Source organism: Empidonax traillii, unplaced genomic scaffold (genome assembly GCF_003031625.1).
Source record: "Empidonax traillii isolate 1590-97213 ecotype Southwest subspecies unplaced genomic scaffold, ASM303162v1 scaffold322:size1131127, whole genome shotgun sequence".
NCBI lineage: Eukaryota > Metazoa > Chordata > Aves > Passeriformes > Tyrannidae > Empidonax > Empidonax traillii.
Genome location: NW_020955515.1, coordinates 362,129 through 379,215, shown reverse-complemented (window position 1 = coordinate 379,215; position 17,087 = coordinate 362,129). Strand labels below are relative to the sequence as shown.

General features: G+C 45.9%; 1 protein-coding gene across 3 annotated transcripts in view; it reads left to right on the top strand.

Moving 5' to 3' along the window:
* The window catches only part of SPECC1 (sperm antigen with calponin homology and coiled-coil domains 1), a 90,114-nt gene extending 81,343 nt beyond the window's left edge, over positions 1-8,771 (top strand). For all 3 annotated transcript variants that reach the window (XM_027891472.1, XM_027891471.1, XM_027891473.1), the window contains 3 exons: positions 6,871-6,987; positions 7,646-7,705; positions 8,484-8,771. In XM_027891472.1, the coding sequence (XP_027747273.1) occupies positions 6,871-6,987; positions 7,646-7,705; positions 8,484-8,573 (267 nt within the window). In that variant the 3' untranslated portion in view covers positions 8,574-8,771. The remainder of the gene's footprint in view (positions 1-6,870; positions 6,988-7,645; positions 7,706-8,483) is intronic.
* Positions 8,772-17,087: the final 8,316 nt, after the last annotated feature.

The window sequence follows — 17,087 nt, the reverse complement described above, 5'->3', positions numbered from 1 at the left end:
AACTGGGAGACAGCTGAGCCCTGCTGCCTGCTCCATCCCTAACCTCTGTTTTTGGGACCTCTCCCCACCTTGTTTCCATCCTTTGCCGTGAGCCTGCTGCAGTCTGCAGCCTGCCCCTCCGCCCAGGAATTCCAGGACATGCCTAATCTCTGCACTCCCAAGGCAGATAATTAGAAAGAGCTGTGGGAGCAGCCAGTGTGGTCATTAGCAATTCTGCACCAGGGCTCCAGGCAGGAAGTAGCTGTGCTGCTGTCTTGGACACAGAGTGGAGCTAATTCCTCCCCCTGCCCTTCCCCAGAGTATCTGTGTGGTCCTTGGAGCTGCATCTTAACTCCTGCAGCCTTGGGGATGAGGGAACACAGCCCAGACAGTCTCTCTGGGGCACTCACCAGTGGTGTCAGTTGTAGGAGCGGGTGAGAGAGCTGATGGAAATGTTAGCTGTGTGGCAAGCAGGGAGCTGGCTTTCAGCAAGTGAGCACTGAAGAAGGGTGATTTAGCCTGAAGAGAAGTGCAGAGCAGAAGTAAGGACTCATCAGTATCTAATGGGATTACTACAACCGGGAGAATTTGTTAGTCCCTGGTCTTGCTGTGTAATCCACTTCTGCCTCTCCAGACAGAACTAACACTTACTTGGTCCTCTCATAGAACATGACAGTGGTTTAAATTACACAAGTACCAGTCACACTTGATGAATATCTTTTGTCACCATTACCTCATCTCTGAAGTGACCCAGAGACATTGATAAAATTGCTTCTGTTTGGAGCAGCTCTTGCTTGGTTGGCCCTGTGTGTTTGTGTAACAAACAGCCAGCTCCTGCTGGACTCAGCTTTCTACATCTTCTCCCTCTCTTGTGCAAAGCAATATAAACCAAGATCCAAAATAAGGAATATGTAACTTCTCCAGCCTCTAGTGAGACCTTTGAAGTAATGAGGATGTTGTCATGGGGTTATTTGCACTCAAAAAACAACTCATATTATTTGCTAGGAAAGGTTCAGATACGTTCCCTGTGTGTTATGTGCACTGTGCCAGCAGCTGCTCTCAGCCCTTGTGCACCAGAGTTTGTTTTCATTACAAGAAGTCAGTTTTTATATATTGAAATGTAAACAGAACCTGAAAAACATGACCAAAAATACAGTGACGCTTGCCAGTCCACACACAGTCCTGGGGGCAATAGACCTGAAGGGCAAAGAGAGGGGCTGTTTGGGTCATTTAAGGGAGGTTACTCATTGTAGGGTTGCGGGGATGGTTTCAGTGTCAGGAGTAACTCTCCTTGCAGGCAGAGGAAATGGGAGGGTACAGAATGACTTTATCACTATCACCTTAAACGTCTCCCATTTCCTACTGCTTTCACGTTTTTATTCTTCTGAAAACTTTGTTTCAGCACCACCTCTCTTTTGTGATCAAAATACCACAACTAAGCTGCCTCGTGGAGGTCCTGGCCCTCCTCAATACCTCAGGAAGCTGAACTGGAAGAGTGCCCAGATCATTTGAGAATGGCTTTGCAATCTACTCTGAATGATGTCTCTGAGACAACTCCTGTTGAGCTTGTTGATGAGCTTGTTTTGAGCACAGAACTTCAGGGAGCATCATTCCACCTGTTTCTACTAGTCTGCCTCAGCTGGGAAAAGTAATAAAGAAAATTGGACCTGCCTGACTATTTGGTATCTTCTCCAGCTTTTGAGACTAAAATAGTTGGGAGCTGAAACGTCTTTGTGTAAGATGCATCTGAACAGGAGTTAAATGGTTAAATTTCCTCTTTTTAAATGTCCCTGCTCCAAGTGACTACTGTAGCAGAAAAATATAGCCATAAACCCTGTAATGTCTTGTCTTTGCTAAAAGGCTCATTAATTCACACTTACTCGAGCAAATGTTAAATGGTAAACCCGAGGCAACACCTGTGGCAGCAGTGGAGCAAACAGAACCCAGGAATGTGATGGGAAGTAGGGATTCTTTATAAAGAGTAAATGAGAGAGCTTTTAAAGAGCTGGCACCAGTTCCTCATCAGCTCACAGTGCTGTTATTAGATGATTTAACAGCATCTTCACAGAGCATTTTGTTATCTGAGCTCTGTTGTTCCATACTTGTGTCACCAGCAATAAGATGCTTGGCTGACTGGCATGCTGGGAGAAGCACTGGAAATATGGATTATGGGACTGAAACTTGTTGTTTCTAAGAAAGGTTAAAACAATTCTTATGGAGACTGCAGTTGCCTGAACCGTTTGAACCAGGGATATTAATACAGCCTGGAGGGTAGAAGGTCATTTGGCTTCCTTCCCAGTCTTGGCTACCCACTTAGCCTCTATACAATACAAAGTATTGCTGTTCCTCAAGCTATTCTGGATTTTATTTTATTTTATATTTTTTTTATCAAAAGGCATTACTTTCTTGTGTGTTCCACTTAACAGAAAAAGATTTGTAAGAGGATTCAAAAAGGTTCCTGGTAGTAGATTGACTAAATGTGATATGTAAATCACTTCAGACTTGCAGCTACCCATTGAAAATAGCTGTGTGCAATTGTCCAAGTCATCTGGGCGCACCCTGTAATTACAGAAGAATCCAGGCAGCCTTTAATTTCAGGCATTTATGCCTTTCATCCGTGTTAACTGGGCCTGACCACACTTCTCATTCACCCCTGTTTCCAGTAGATTGCCCAAATGTTTCATATCTTTGCTGGAGCGTTTCAGCTGAACTGGAGTGTTTTGTTTGCTCAGGAGATTGGTCATCTAAAAGGAGCCATTCTTTACTCCTGTTGCTTCTTAGGAAGCTTTTAGAACTTGCCTGGTCAGAGCCTGAAGCTTCTACACTTCCTCTGATAGAACTGCTTTGCCTGACATGGCCCCAACCAATTAGGGTGCAATAAATCAAATTAGATTGGCAGTTTCTTGCAGCTGTTGTTAAGGATGGGCAGGTTTAGGTCATCTTTGGTGGTTGCCTTTCAAAGTGCCTTGATCCATTTTACTTTAGGAAGGTCAGGGTTCAGATGTGCAGGGATGTGGCTCACGAGAAGGAGGTTCCTGTTCAGACATGTGTGTTTAAATATAACCAGGTGGAAAACACTGAGCTGTTCAGGACTTGGCCTGTGAGGAGATGTGGCTCTGGGCAGGGATGAGCTGGAAGGGCAGCAGAAAGCTGAGCCTCTTAAGGGGGAGCTGCTGTTAAAAACAAGGCTTTGACTTGTTCAGTGTATTTACTTTATCCTGTTGTGTCTTCAGTATGTAAATTTGTATTCTGTATGGGCTGAACCTCCATAATCAGCCACTCTGGCATGTTCCTGGTGTTCCATTCCATTCCCATGGCTTGGGAGAGGCAGGAGGGTATGTCCAGTGCTGAGGAGAGGGTGGGAGGAGTGATGCTCAGGTTGTATTTATTACAGGCTTCCTTCCACAGAGTTCCAGGCTATCTTCAAGCTGATTCATGTCTATAATTGATAATTCTGGGTCCTAGAGAGAAGATTCTGACTCAGAGAGCCATTGCTGTGGGCACAGCAACATCTGCACAGTGGGAATATCTTCTGTCAGTATTTTAACGTGCTCGGCCTGCAATGAAGAGCGTGTGATGTCATTGTTGCTTTTTGCTTGGAGTCGAAAATCTCGTGAAACCTAATGGGGGGGTGTTTTTTTCAGATAAACAAGAAGTTGTTTTTAGTGAGAACAGATCGCACAGGTTTCCCTGTGTGTCTTTGCTGTGGCTCTCAGAGGTCTCTGTTATCTGCAAGCCAAGGTCCCCTTCCCAGGGCAGGGGGCTGAGGTCAATCACTTGCAGGTGTTTGGTGTCTTTTAGACTTGGCCTGCCACTGATGTCATAGATTATACATTTGCTCTCTCAATAACATTGCCTGGACTTTTTTTAATTTTGCTTTTTAAATGTCAGGTACTTCAGTGTTCCTAGAGACAAACTGTACTTTGATAGCTATGCTTCCAGATCCCAGGTCTCTTCATATTCCCAGTGGATGTGGAGTAGCTTGCTGATGAGCTTCCATTTGAAGAGAATGACCTGTTTCCACTGACAAGTGGCACTGCAGGTGTCTTTAGCAGTGTGGATCCACTGATGGTGTGCTGAAGACACTGGAGTGCCAGTGACCGCAAGATGTTCTGGGATGATGCGGTGGCAAAATTTTTGTGCTAAAGCTCAGTTTGATCTTATGCTCGTTCTGCATCTTCCTCCTAAATGGTGCCATCCTTTCTAGGTTAACTTCCAGGGTTCTCCTGAGGAGCCACGTGCGGTTTTTCAGACCTTGGGGTGGGGGTTGTGCTGTAAACACAGAAATCACCAAGCTGTCCATGCTGCACTTTGGGACTGTGCATTAACTGCATCAACACAAATATCTCCCACATACTCATGGGCTGTGTGTTGAGGAGCAGAGAGGTGGGGCAGAGAGACTGAGACGGGTTCTGCTGCCAAAACAATCAAGAGAAGTGAATAGTTTCCGAGGTGTTCATTCCCTAAATTGTTTTCCTTTTTTTTTTTTTCCCAAATGGCTTCAGGGGAGCCAGAGATCTTCCGAGAAATCAGAGTTGTCTCTATTTTGACTTAATTCCTCTTGGTGTGGTGTGATGGAGGAGGTATTACAAATAAAGCTGCAGTGTAGCAAAACACAGATCACTTTCCATTTACCATGTCCTTATATCCCAAATTCAAAACTAGTTAACACAGAAGCCAAGATGAAATGCCACAGAAGGGTTTATACCGTGTATGAAGTGGAAATGCATTTGTTTAGAGGAAAATAACCAAACTTCATTGATGCTTGTTGGAGGTAAAAGTGAAACTAAGTGGTTTTGAGTGTGTCTAAGTGTTTGCTTGTGCACTGTTAACTGAACAGTTGAGCTGAATCTTTGAACATTCGCTTTGGGTTTGCATTTCGGACAAAAATTCAGATTTGAGTTGGTTTTCTCTGTTGGTCATGGCATACCACTTTTGCAGTAGATTTCATCTGTGGTTTAAATATGGTCAGCACAACCCCATCCTTGAACTTTTGCTTGTTTGTAAGACTTGGATCCAAGAGTTACTGAAGCTGACTGGCTGGACAGTGGTGTTGAGGATGTGAGGGTTTTTGAACTCCTGATTGTTGTAGACATTAGTGCTTCTTACCTGTAGATATTGGTAGATGGGAGGAGGAGAACATTTTTAATTATAGTTAAAACTACAAAGAGGAGTAAAATTATCAAACTGATGTTGGGATAATGAAATACTGTAGGAAGGAGCAGTTTGGGATCTCATGTGTCTCGTAATGGCATCATGAAAACAAGGATAGATATAATGTTCCCACACAAACAAGACTTGCCTCTTTGTCTAGTCCTGTTGCTCAGCTAAGGCTTTGTTTGTTCCTGTTTCCATGGCCTTTGGCAGAGGGGAGGAACGACCTCCATTTTCCATTTCTATCATACAGTATAAAATGAGAATATTGGCATTTGATGATAGGCTATTTGTTGATAAAACATACTGGCCTCAGTAAAAACACTTCTGTAACTTGGCAGTGAGTCCTTTCCCACTAACTGCAGATTGATAAATAGAAAGGAACTTGTCTGAAGCTTCAAGAAAGCAGAGTAATCCAACTTCTGCCAATGCCATATACACGAAGTTGGGCTTCCACGGAGTGACTTTATGGAACAGGCAAAGCTTTCAGAGCAAAATCATTTTTTTTCTTATGGTGGTGTTCAGCCAGTGCCTCATTTTCCTTTTACCTCCACTGACAGATGTTAGTAGGGCCCAGCACAGCGTGGTGGCTGGTGCAGTGTGGTGATGTTGGCTGCTGCCCGAGCCCTTTAGGTTTGTAGATTTATTACAGCCAGATATTCCGACCTGAAATACTCTGCACTGCTTCAATTTGAGTCATGTTTGGTTATGGACATTTATTACTAATTTGAAATCCTGTCTGACTGGACAAAGTCCAGGTTGGACAACTAATCATCATAAGCAAAGAGCACATGCTAAAATAATTCCTGTCTGGGTTTTCGTGTGTCTGCATTAGCTATTGTATGAGAGATGCAGTGAAAGCCTTGCCTTTGGGGGAATCTTGAGAGAAACCACAAACCAGCTAAGGAAAAGTGAAGTGGCAGGTTGCCTGAACTGAGGTTCAGCACACAGGATGATGGGGCTGGTGGGAATGATTGGGGGGTGGTGGCTCCACACCTGCCGTGGGGTGAGAGACGGGACGGTTCCACCGTGTCCTGGAGCCTCCCCACTCCAGCAGTTGTATCACTTAGGTCCTTGCTTTGCTTTTAGCTGGTGTTTGGGACCACAGCTGCTGCTACAGCAGCAAAACTTAGCCCTGAGAATTCCTTCCTGTGTTGGTATGGCCAGTCAGTGCCCACAGGAGCATTGGAAAGGTCACCTTGTTCACAGGAGCAGGACTGGGCCACCAGCCTGTTCTCAGTGCAGCTGTGCCTCTTGAGAGAGTCCCTGTGAGGAACCTTGAGTGCACTCTGTACCCCCAGACCCCTTTGTGTTTTAAAGGCCTTCTCTCTCCAGATGGGCTGACTTTAAAATACCACTTTCTGTTTCTGTAATCACTGTAATGCACGTTGTGGACTTCAGCTGCCACGAGCAGGGAAACTGGGCTTCCTCTGTGCACCCTTGTAGTGAGTTATGTGCCCAGGAAAGAGCAGTCCCACTGTCCAGCAACAAGGGGAAGGAAGATGTGATGGGGTTTTTTTTACCATTTAAACTTGCAACTGTACTAAGACTATTTCTTGCCAAATGTTTCTTTTTCACCTCCCTCCTTTTGGAGCTGGCAGTGGTGGGAGTGTCACTACAGATTTTCCTGTCTCAGCTCTGGGGCTTTTGTTCCATGACTGCGTAAAAACTACAGTTTGGAGGGTTTTTGTGTGTTGTGTAGCACTGCTCAGGGATGGTTTGTGTCTTGTCTTACAGAATATTGATATTACCAACTTCAGCAGCAGCTGGAGTGATGGGCTGGCCTTCTGTGCTCTCCTGCACACCTATTTGCCTGCACATATTCCTTACCAGGAGCTCAACAGCCAGGACAAGGTAAGTTGTGTTGTGCCTGCTCCTACAGCATTTGCAGGATTCACAGTGAATGGAATGGATGAAAAGGGGAAGGAAACCAGCAGTGAGTTCCCAGAGGAAAAGCAGGGACTGCTGGATAAAGAGCCAGTGAGAGGCTGGCTGAATGCAGCGAGTGCTGTGGGCAGCTTCCCTTTTGGAAGGCTAAAGCATTGCTGGACTCCTGAGGTAGCAGCACACATTGCACATGCTGGATCACTAGTCTGGATCCTCACAAAGGGGAGGAATCTGGATTTACCTCAGACAGTTAGCACCTGTTAAAACAAGAATTATACTACATAGAGGAATGGCTTCCATTAGTTAACACCTCTGCAGAAACCTGTCACTCATAATAAAGACAGAAGCTCAGTGGGGTTTTTTTCCAAATTATCAGTTCACAAGAACCTTTTTGTAAAAAAAAGAGGGATGTAGCTTGGGCTAAAGTAGATGAGCTATTCAAAGACAAAGAACTTGTGAGTGTGCCTTACTAATCCAAAAAAGTGTCTGTGTGCAAGTGTGGAATCGAGTGGTTTACAGTTTTCAAACATAGCTGCTCATTTGAACTAACTGATTACCCAGCTGCAAGGAAGGGTTCAGGAATCATACCTTGGTGTCAATCCTTTTTGAACTTTTATTTTTACAGAAGAGAAATCTGCTGTTAGCATTTCAAGCTGCTGAAAGTGTGGGCATCAAACCCAGTCTGGTGAGTGACCTTCTTTTAGCAAGGGAGGATTTGCTTCATGTGCTGTTCCAGTGCCTTTGTTGCCATGTGGCCACTCTGTGACCTTGCACTGGAAGTGTTCACATAGTGCTGGGGAAGGCTTGTACCATCATCATCTGAAAGCTCACAGTGTTAGGAAAATTTCCAGAAAGAACTTGAAGAATCACAGAATTAATATAATTTGAAGGAACTTATGAAGGTCATCTAGTATTGAAAAGAGGGTATTGATTATGTCCTCCTCTGGGATGACAACTCCAGATTATTTGTATTTTCACGGAGAAACTCGCCTGTTAGAGCATTTTGTTTCCTCTTGCTTTTGTGTTTGAAGAGACAGAAAGATAATTTGCTTTTTAAACTGTTCAAAAAGCCTTTTCCAAAATCAACAATATGACAAGGGCGAGATAAGTTCAATACGAAGGGAAAAATATTATGGGGTTCATGAGCTAAATACAGAAGCAAAGGCGTGCAAAGAAGCAGCAACTTAAATGAAGTTATAAATGAAGTTATAAATGAAGTTGTAAGTGAAGTTATACAGAGAATTGGTCTTTGCAGATGGAAGGAATCTTTGCAGACTGTAGGCTGTGTGGGGCTGTTTAACTAGTTCGTTAACGAGTTTCAGAATTGCACTTGGCCGGTAGATGATTGCAATGTGTGTGTCTTTCCGGAGCTCTGGGGTGGAAGGAGGAGTGTTCAGTGGCCTCAGCTCCTCAGGGGACCGTGGTGGTGCTTGGCTGAGCCCTGCTCTGTGTGTCCCGTGCAGGAGCTCAGCGAGATGATGTACACGGACCGGCCGGACTGGCAGAGCGTGATGCAGTACGTCGCCCAGATTTACAAGTACTTTGAGACCTGAGGTGCAGAGCAAGAGCTGGACAGAAGTGGGGAAGAGAACAAAGAATGCTACAGATGCACTCGATCACTTTAAAAACCCACTTGCTCCTCTTCCACAGCCAACCGAAGCTCTTAGCTGGAAAGAAAGCTCTTCCGTAACTTCGATTACGTCTGGGACTGCAACCAAATAAATATCTGTTGTCCATCTTTACAAGCCAAATTCATCTGTAGTTTTGTTGCCACGTGGAAATTGCAAAGCATTTCTGAGTACACACGTGGGGTATTTGTGGAGATTCCCTTGGGCTAACAATGTTTGCCTCGACAGGAGACCTACAAAAGTGAAGTTCTGTGCTGGCACTCAAGGGAGGCTGGGAGATTAATATTAATGCAAAAGCTCACAAAAATGCTCTTCTTGCCAAAACATGCTTAACTCATCCCAAATACATGTTGTTTTCTTGCCCCCATATGTTTTCTAGAACACCATGATGCACTAAGTGTGTAGAACCTTAACCTGAGCTGCTCACACACCTCACCCAATAACTGCACTAGTTTGCTCCTCGTGGTGTAATCAGCAGGACAACAGCAGGACCATTTGTGACCCTCTGTTCCATCACCACTTAGTGAAAGAACTCTAAAAGATCCTGTTAGGTGCAGGGACTTCATTTCAGCTCAAACAGAAGTAATCTCTTTGAGGAAAAACAGATTTACTACTACAACTTTGTTACTTGATTACTCCGGGAAGCCAGAGCTCGGTTTCCCAGCTGACTGTGCAGGCACAGTTATCACAGGAATGTTGCAAATGCAATTTAATAGCTTTAGCCTGGAAGGTGCCAGTAATCAGGTGATGACTCTGAGCAATACAGTGACATCTCAGTAGTTCATATTTTTTGTGGATTGAGTGGAGTAACTTCCTTTTTTTCTGTGTTGCTCCTGTCTAGTTAGCACAGACACGTAATTGCTGCACAGAGTCATGAATCTAGAGACAGCCTGTGCCCTGTCCAATAAAATACAGTCCACAGGGCAGTGTCACATGCTTGGAAGTGATGTTACCCCATAAATGAACACAGTGATATATTAGTACCAATGGAAGTTGCAGCTTCGCTCCACAAATTACGAAGGATGTAACTGGAAGCCGTCTCTGTGTGAGGGACACGAGGCGCCAGCGAGCAGCTTTCCACCTCGCTAATACTGTTAGCAGAGTGTCTGAAAGGTGCTGTTCAGTCCCATTACACTGTTTCTCTTGTTTCACCTCGTGAAGTTAATTTTCCCTGTTTGTCTCCAAGGATGGCAGGATCAAACAGGCTGCCTGATTTGTTCCTGGAGCAGGTCTGGGAGAGCATCCCTGTGCAGGATCTGGCAGAAGGCTGGCCTGGCTGCTCCAGGCTGTGCTGGTAGGAGGAAGTTGGTGTTTAGTTACTGTGTTTGACCCTGTGACCAGACCTGATGCTTTGTGAGCATTAGTCTTAGGGAGCAAGGGATTGTTTCTCTCTTACAAAAAAAAATGGTACTCACTGCTCCTAACTCCTGAAAAAAAGGCTCATGGAATAGAAATGAGATTTCACAGAAGAAACTTGGGTTTGGGGTTTCTGGGGCTTTGCAGGTGGCTGATCTCAACCTCTGGTTTCCCTACAGTGCTTTGTTGTTTGATTTTATTTTTTAATACTATTTAATTAGTAAACAACCTAGTTCAGACTTTGGTTTTCTCGCAGCAAAATGCTGGATACAGGGATTGATGGCAGAGCCCAAGGCCAGTGAGTTCATTGAGCAGAAAGGACATGTGTGCCTGTTCTGCAGAAGGAGAAAAGCATCACTTGCTCTTGGTTTTAGTCTGACATTTATTCTGGGGGAAAGTCTGATTCCAGTCTTTTGAGAGCCCGTGTGATGGAAGAGGACAGTGGCACGCACTCAGGGTGCCCTTGCACGCTTGGTGTCATCCTATGCTGTGAGAAAGCAGTTGTGAATGCTGGCCAGAGCTAGATCTTTGCAGGAGACTGCTTTCCAGATGGAATTAACTCTCCAGGATTTCTCAGCACGCACTCTGGCGTCCCAGAGTAGAGAACCTGGGATGAGCTGCTCTCCGTGTTCCCAGATACAGGTCTCCTCCTGTGGGATAAGGTGGAAGAGGAGAACTCTGCTAAGCAGAGTTCATTTAGCCAGGCAGTCACACTGCAGAGCTCCACTGCCTCGTGGATGCAGCAGCTCTTTTCCCTGGAGGTGTCCCTTGGCAGGGATCCCAATTCTCTCCAGCGGGCTGCAGTTCAGAGCCGTGCTGGACTCAGCACAGAAAATTCCATATTCCTCAGTGGGCTTTGGATCGGGCACTTGCAGGGATGAGAAAAACTGTTTTAATTCCCAGCCTCTGGTAAACATTTCAAAGTCAGAGGGCTCCACTTGATGTAAGAAGAAGGATAATCTTAACCCTGTGGTCACTGGGAGCGTGTCCCGTGTGACTCAGTGCACACGGAATGTGTGTTATCCCTGTGTCAGCATCCTTTGCTCCCAGCGCTGTCCTGACGCTGAGCTGTGTCCCCAAGGCTCACTCCAACCTTCCAGACCATTTTATGGCATCTAAAAAGCTTTTCTTTTCCCCCAAATGACTTGTGCAAAGCAAAGTTTCTGTCGTCTCTTTGCAGTTTGTTCTCTGTGCCCCTCCAGTAGCATAGACCAACCACTAATTCTACCCAATTCTAATGGTATGTTCTTAAATTTTTTTACTTATCCAGGAGTTAAAGCACAGAGCTGTAACAGGGAAAAAGATGCTCAGTTTCACCTTTTGTTCAACGTTGCTGTTCAGTCCTCAAACCTGAAAAACATCTCATTTTGAAAAGCTGATGCTTTGAGATTGAGAGATGGGTTTCCAGATCATTTTTCTGTTACAATGTTACGTATTTTTCTTCCCTTTGAACTTTGCAAAATTACGTTTCTAGACCTGCATTTTCACAGATTACTGTTGTGGTTTTTTTCATGCTGCCTTAAAATTTCAATATGAATTTAAATTTGTCCTACACAAGGTGCTGCAGACCGGCCTGATTTTCAGAGTCTGCAGGCCTTTGTCGGACATCTCAAATTCGAAATGCAAACCTTCGAGCTGCCTTTAAATTTTAGGGAGTTTAGTCAAGGGTAAGCTATGGAGAGTTCTTTATAGAAGTTTTGAGAATCCTCTGAAGGTGTCCTGGAGCGGAACAGGGGATGGAACGATGTGGATGGTGTTCAGCAGCACGGACACTGTTGGAGCAGTAAGTTTGCCTAAACTGCCTCAATCCTTTCTGTCTTTGCCTCTTAGGAGTAATGGATCTTTCCCTGGTGCAGGCAGATGGAATCTCTTCCCGTGTCTCCCTGAATACACCCTCACTCGTAGGCACCTGTGTGTGTACTTGGGAGCTCTGTTGGACTGCAGGAAACCAAACAGCTGATTTTGGATGAGCACGTGAGAGGGGTGGTTGGAATGGGGATTTCAGGGACATCCCGTGGAGGGATATTGATTGCAGCGTGTGATTGTTGTACTGTAGCCTGGAGAGAGAGAGGAAAGGAGATTAAAGTGGCTCCTGGAATTTCGGGTGAGACGTAGAAGGTACAGATTGTTTCATGACTTGGGAAGGTACAGAGGTGTGGAGGAGCCAGCCCAGAGTCAGCCCTCTGAGAAGGTTTTCTAGGAAGGCTGAAGAGCTGTTTCAGAAAGTACATGGGGAGACTGAGTAGGGTGAGAGTCCAGCGTGTGAGGAGCAGGGAACGTGGGACAGACACACCTGGGCCTTTGTGGACAGCAAAGGACGTCAGAGAATCCATATGGACTGTCAGCTTAAGGAATATTACTCCTCAGAGTGCAGCCTGGGGTGGATCTCAGAAGATAAGGGTGACAGCACAGCTGCCTTTGCTGGGTTCCCCTTCCTGTGCCTGTGACAGTCACGGAAATGCAAAGGGGACAAAGATTTCCCAGTTCTTCCTGTGCTGCAGCGAGGCAGCTGTGCTAAGCACAGGGATTTTTGGCTTGTGCACGTCCCCTTGGAGTTTTGGCAGTTTTCTTTTTGTGGTCTGAAGTTGGTTTTTCACAGGTTTTCTCTGTGGTTTATCTTGGTTTGTGTGCTCAGTTCTGTGTGAGCTTTCTGGCCAGACCGAGCGAGCGCTCGCAGGCAGAGCGGGTGGTTCTTCCTTGTTTGGCTCCTGACCTGCAACCCTTCAAAATCTACCTTTTTGCCTCCCTGGCTTTTCCCCCTTCCTTGGCAATGACCTCATGAGCCTGGGCTTGTTGGTTTGTTCATCCCTCCCTCATCCTGCCGTGCTGGGGGTACCGGCTATTCCAGCGGGAAGGATCTGGCAGGGCCAGCGGTTGGCAAAGCTGAGCCCTGCACGTCTGATCACAGGCAGGGGCTGTATGGGATGAGATGATGCATTTTCCTGTCAGAAGAGGGCTATTGCCTAAAAAGACTCAGGGCATGGAGCACATTAAGGCATTTTTAAACCCAGCAATAACTTGTACTATGCTCAGCTGTTGGTTTGTGCCAACGCCGGTGCCATCTACACTCACTCACCAGCGCGGTGTGGAAACAGCTTCTCACTGAGCTGCAGCTCACCTCTTTTTCTCGGCTGATGGTCTCTACATTTTTGACTTGCACGTGTGCCAAGTCCCTCTGGGCAGTGCTGGACACAGTGTTTTTATTGACTGTTGGTCCAGGCTTGAGTTTGCCACGTGGGATAATCACCTCTGACAGTTTTAGCTTTCCCTCTTGGGTACAGATGTTACATGGTAACCTAATTTATACAAAGAGCACATTAGAATGTACATACTAGGCATTGCCGGATTTGGACATGCTAATATTTAAATATTAACATTATTAAAATGTATGATGCAAAAATCCGTGTAATATTTCTAATAAATCTTTTTCTGTTTCTGATGTTCACTGTAGTGTTTCACTTATCTTACATACAACACAAAATGCAAGATGCTTCCCATCCTTGGAAGTGTTAAGGTCAGTTTGAATAGGGCCCTGAGCAACCTGCTCTAATGGAACTGCCCCTGCACAGGGCATGGCGTTGGAACTGGATGATATTTAAGATCCCTTCCAGCCCAAACCATTCTGGGACTCTCTGAGTCTATGAAAACAGATTCTTCCTCAGTCTGCTGGGAAGCAGAACCCCCAGGAGAGTTTTTAAGATATCTGTGGTTTCACTGATTCTCCTGCACTGGTAGCAAAGAAAATTTTGCTCAGAATCTTCTTTTCATAAGTACATCATGTTTCATTTTTTAATTTAGATGCATTTGGATGGCTTTCAGAAGATTGTTTTGGGGATAAAGGAGTGCAAGAGATCTCTGAGTTTCTGAAATAAGTAGTGCTGAAGAGACTGTAGGAAATCATCCGAGTGCAAAGGAAGGAAAGGGCACAGAAGAGACCAGTGTGTCTCTGCTCTAGGGGCTCTTAAAAGACTGGAGGATTAGGAAAGAGCAGTCAGAAAGTGGAAGGATGTGACTCGAGTAAGAAAGAGTAAAAATGAATCACCAGTAAGTGAAGAGTCAGACGAGTTCCAGCTCACAGAGTTCAAGCCACCTGGTAGCAGCAGCAGGACCCTCCACGGGGTGCTGAGGGTGAGCACAGCATGAGCACAGTGACAGAAAGGGATCCCTGAGCTCCTGCAGGCCCAAGGGACTGGAATCCCACGGGATTTCATGGAGGGCAGTCCCCTGGAGGCTGTGCTCCAACCACCATCCAGCCTTTCTGCAGAGCTCTCAGAGGTGCTGAGATCAAATTCCAGAACAACTTTCACAGAGGCTGCTTTTGTCTGAGGAAGGTGGGGGCAATACCTGAGCAGCCAAATCCCTGAGTCAGCAAAGCAAACAAGCTGATAAAGGAAGTGGTCGTTTGAATCTCTTCAAGCCTCTCAGGTGTCTTTGTGTCCAGCTGTGGAGGTGAAACCTTATGGGAAAAAGTTCTCGTTTGCATAATCCAAACTACTTTGCCTTTCCCCACCCAAGTATCGAGTTTCAGCCCCGGGTTTTTAGTGCTGGGCATTAAAGGATGTTCTTGGCCTCTGCTGTCTCAGCTCTCCTCAGAATACACTCCTGATGCTTTGATTTGTTTGCTGGGGAAAGCTGGAGTCTCTGTGCACATATCCATGGATATGTTTGCAAGTGGTTCGGCAGGAGACTGAAAATGAAATTTGAGGCCAGTGTTTCCCGGGGATGATTTGTGGGTGGTTTTAGATGGGGTGAGATGACAGGATTCAGGGCTGCTTTGTGGCTCAGGGTGCTTTTAGTGCCAAGTGACTCCTGATGCTTAGGGAAGGTGGATTGGCATGGAAAGAACGATTCCCTTCCTGCCTGGTGAAAGAGAGAAGCCATCAGGGATCAGAGAGAAGCATAAGCAGCACGAGTAGAATAAAAGAGTCTTCCAGATGGAAACGTGATGGGCTGCAAAGGTCAGGACCAGGTGGCTGAAGTCTCACAGGTAGAGTATTTCAGAATTCAGTGCTGGAAAACTACAGACACAAGCTGTGGGTAGCAGGACCCTGGAGTCAGTGTCCCCCAGGGAAGATGACAGCCAGGTGATGGGGCAATCTCTGGGTTTATTGAGCAGAGCAGGGAGAAAATGAAGCTGTAAAATGCCAGTGTGGGTAAACATTATTCATATATCCAGAAAGCGAACTGCTGTCCTTTCTTAAGTACACAGCAATAACTGAGGCTTCATCCTTGCCCACACAGCAAGAGTTTAAGCTGGTTAAAGAGAAAATAACAGGATTAAGAGAATTAACGTGGGAGCCAGTGCTTTTCCTGACCTGCTCCACACAGACAGCTGTGCACCTTCTGTGCAAAGGTCCATGTTACCACTTCTCCTGGCTTAAAAAAAAAGAATATATAGCAGTTCAAACCCTTGTTCCACCTTGATGTCCTGTAACCTTTATCTTCTCAGTCAGCTCATCCTTTCTCTCAGGGTAACCCCCTCCCATGCTCTAATCAGGGAGGCCAAGGAACATCTCCAGGTGAGTGATTTGTCCTGACATTCCCAACATTTCTCCCAACAGGATCAAGCTCCTGGGAAGTGAGGCTGCAAGCAGGACTCTGCTTGGGTGGTTTTTTTTTTTTTTTCAGTTACAAAACATCTTGTTATTTTCCTTGCCCAAATTAAAACTGCAGCCAGGGCAGCTACAGGGAAAGCCACGAGCGTGGCCTCTTGCTCAAGTGTTCCAGTCCAGGCAACCCAACGGGTCTGAATAGCAAAGCATTAAAAATAATCTGTGCACAGTTCAGCCCTGGAGAGCAATTGCACTACCAGGGCCCTGGAGAGCTGTTCTGGGAAGGGAGAGTTCTGTCTGAAGCTTGCAGAGGGGTTAGTAATATTAATAATAATTAATATGCCACGTGATAGTGCAGGCCAGGTTCTCCCCTTCAGCTCTGATTAGATGTTGCTTTCAAAGGGTCTGAGCTAGGAGGGTTTCTGACAGAGCCTTGCAAGGATGGAAACCACGTGAACCAAGTTCTTGGGCTTTACCAGCACTAGGTTTATTTTTACCACTACTTATGGAGCCTGGACAAACCAGAAATCTCATTTCTGTGCTTCAACAATACAGTAGGGGCTGTGTAATAATGATACTTGGGTTCAAACAGGTTTTGAGTGCAAATTCAGTATTTGCTGGCAGCTGCCTGGGGACAGGAAGGCTGGTCCTGCCTCTGCATTGGCTGATTTGAATTTTTTGTGTGTATTCTGCAGTTTCCCTTCACCACAGCTAAGCTGCTCTTTAACCCCTGAGTGACCTGCATGGCCTTTTCTGTGACAGGAGCCTGGCTGTTAGAGGTCACAGGTGGTTTTCAGAGCTCTAGCTGGGACCTAGGACACCACAGGTTTCCCTCCATGTCCTCTGATAGCTGCAGATCATCACTGTAGTAGTAATAGATATTTATAAATCCTGATCTCATCTCGCACAGAGAAAGCAGGCTGAAGTATTTGAATTAAATCTTGCGTTTCTCTCGAATTTGAGCATAATTCTATATCCAGAGAAGTTGTGCTGCAGCACTCCAAGTCCTCTCGTTTCAAGTCATTCGGAGCTCCAAATGTCACATCTTTGCACAAAGCAGGAAGGCTTTGAAGGCTCGGGGTGAGAGCACATTTCCCTGCTGTCAGGGCTTGGCAGGGAGCAGAATCGCTTCTCGTTGCTGTGAAGTGTTGATTGGGTGTTGCTGTGAAGTGTTGATTGGGAGTGGAGAGGGCACTTAGCAGGTTGGCTTTCCGAGGGCACGAACTTGTCTGAAGGCTCTGCCCGGGCAGCAGCTCAGCCGTGAACCAAGTGCTGAAGGTTGTTTGAATTGCAAAGGGCATCACTGCCAGTCCGGCTTCGCCGGGGCTTTCCCCTGCTGATGTTGGCCTGGAAACACAACACTTGCTATTGATTTCTGGGGGGAAATTGGCTGTACCAGCTTCACCAATACAAAGGGGACACTGGGCCCAGGACGTGCTGGGAGATCTTGCAGCCAGGGCTCGGCACTGCGGGGCTGGAGCAGCAGCTTTCCTTTACAAATCCTGCTGGAAGAGGCACTTGGCTTTTCATC